At 43.2% G+C, this 1,763-nt stretch overlaps 1 protein-coding gene across 1 annotated transcript; it reads right to left on the bottom strand.

The window, feature by feature from the left end:
• Positions 1-933: 933 nt before the first annotated feature.
• Positions 934-1,408, bottom strand: LOC116629788 (putative ankyrin repeat domain-containing protein 26-like protein; the record flags this gene model as incomplete). Its single annotated transcript, XM_032400000.1, has 2 exons — positions 934-1,107; positions 1,265-1,408. Coding segments are annotated over 2 exons (318 nt in total), but the record flags the coding sequence as incomplete, so codon positions are not given.
• Between the last annotated feature and the right edge of the window lie 355 nt (positions 1,409-1,763).

Here is a 1,763-nt window from a genome sequence, read left to right as displayed (position 1 = left end):
CTCCCCTGCTTCTCCCTCTCCCTCTGCCCTTCCTCCATACTCATGTTTGTTCTCTGTCTCTCTCAAGTAAATAAAATCTTAAAAAAAAAAAAAAAAGTATCATTAAAGTGAAATCTTAGACAATTAAGTTATTTCAAAATATTTTCATTCAGGGAATGCAGGAGCTTCCGAATACGAAAAACTGACCCTACCTATGTCAACCAACAGTGTTTCTGTAAGGGCAGTGGTAGAAATAATGCATGTCACAGAAACAGAAGGTGGACTGGGGAGCGTGGTCATCAACTACTCCCCACGTACAGCTACCACCCCACTGAGGAACTACACAAGGCTGAGCAGGAACTGCTCTCTGAAATGGGAGACCCCAATGGCAGGCAGAGTGGCGGGCAGAGTGGCTACAAGCACAAGTAAATGCCCCTGTAGGATGTCATGACCTGATCCCCTTGCTCTCATTTGCAGAACCTTGGGGCCTGGAGCGCCCAGGGCCTGCAACCTGCTGCTTTCTCCTCCTACTTGCACTCACCCAAGTTACCCCACTGGGTCAGGGTCTCCCACCCATTCCCAGCAGCACCCATTTCCTCAGCCCCTGCACAGCACCCAGCCTCCACCACCTCCACTCCCCTCTAGGCCTTCAATCCTTTGTGGGCTCTGAGGCCACCATCCACTCCCAAGCACTAATGGGAAGATTTTCTTTCTGGGGTGGAAGGGTGGCTGGGAGACAGAACTTCGCCCTCTCCATGGGCATCACCTTTCTCTAGCCCTCCCTGCCCTGGCTTTGGAGTTGTGTCCAGGATGACAGGACCTGATGTATAGAATTCAGTATATGTATTTATTACACATATAAATAAATACGTAAATAAAATGTTTTGTGGCTAAAAAAATTTATATATACATATATATTATTTCAAATACTTTATAAATACAGTTGATCTGTACCTTGTTTCTCACTTCAGTATTTGCATGGTGTAAAAGCAGCTTCTCTGCTATTGATGTATTTGAACCAACAGCGGCATAGTGGAGAGCAGTGTTGCCAGCAATGTCCGTAAGATTTGGATCAGCACCGTGTTCTAGAAGAATAGTCACGCATCTCTCATTCTGAGATTGTACAGCCTGTCAGTATTATACCAAGAAACAGAGTGTCAATTCTGGGAATTTAAAGTAAACATGCCACAGGTTTCACCAATTTGTTATGTTTAAATGCAATAAGTTTTCATGCTAAGTAATTAAATCAAATCCATCTCAGGCAGACCCAGCTGCTTCCACATACCTTCATCAGAGCAGTCCTATAATCTTTATCAAAGAGGTCAAGCTGGCATTTCCTCTCCACTAGGACAGCAACGACATCTGGATGGCCATTGGCACAGGCCAAATGGAGAGCAGTCCTACGAAAGTGAAAGAACTTTTTAGGAAATTATAGTGCACTATGTCAAAACACGCAGTTAATTCATGTAATTGTAAACGTTAAATAGCATCTTATTCCTATGACTCCAAAACAAAGATTTAGTTTTCTTTTGAAGAAAGTACAATATTTATTAGTGATTCTTCACCACACTAATAAAGAGCAGCCTATCTGAGTAGGTAGAGCATGACCTCAGGATTCAGCTTAACTTGGGTTTGAATCCTACTTTAACTCTGTCACTTAACAGTTATCACTTACTTAGCCTTATCCTCAATTTCCTCATCTACAAAATGGGGATAAAAATAGTTATCTCGGGGCCCCTGCCCAACTCAGTTTGAAGACCATGTGACTCTTGATCTTGAGGGTC

This window comes from Phoca vitulina, unplaced genomic scaffold (genome assembly GCF_004348235.1).
Source record: "Phoca vitulina isolate PV1807 unplaced genomic scaffold, GSC_HSeal_1.0 scaffold3265, whole genome shotgun sequence".
Classification (NCBI taxonomy): Eukaryota; Metazoa; Chordata; class Mammalia; order Carnivora; family Phocidae; genus Phoca; species Phoca vitulina.
Note: the sequence above shows the minus strand (reverse complement) of the source record. Positions and strands in the feature narration are given on the sequence as shown.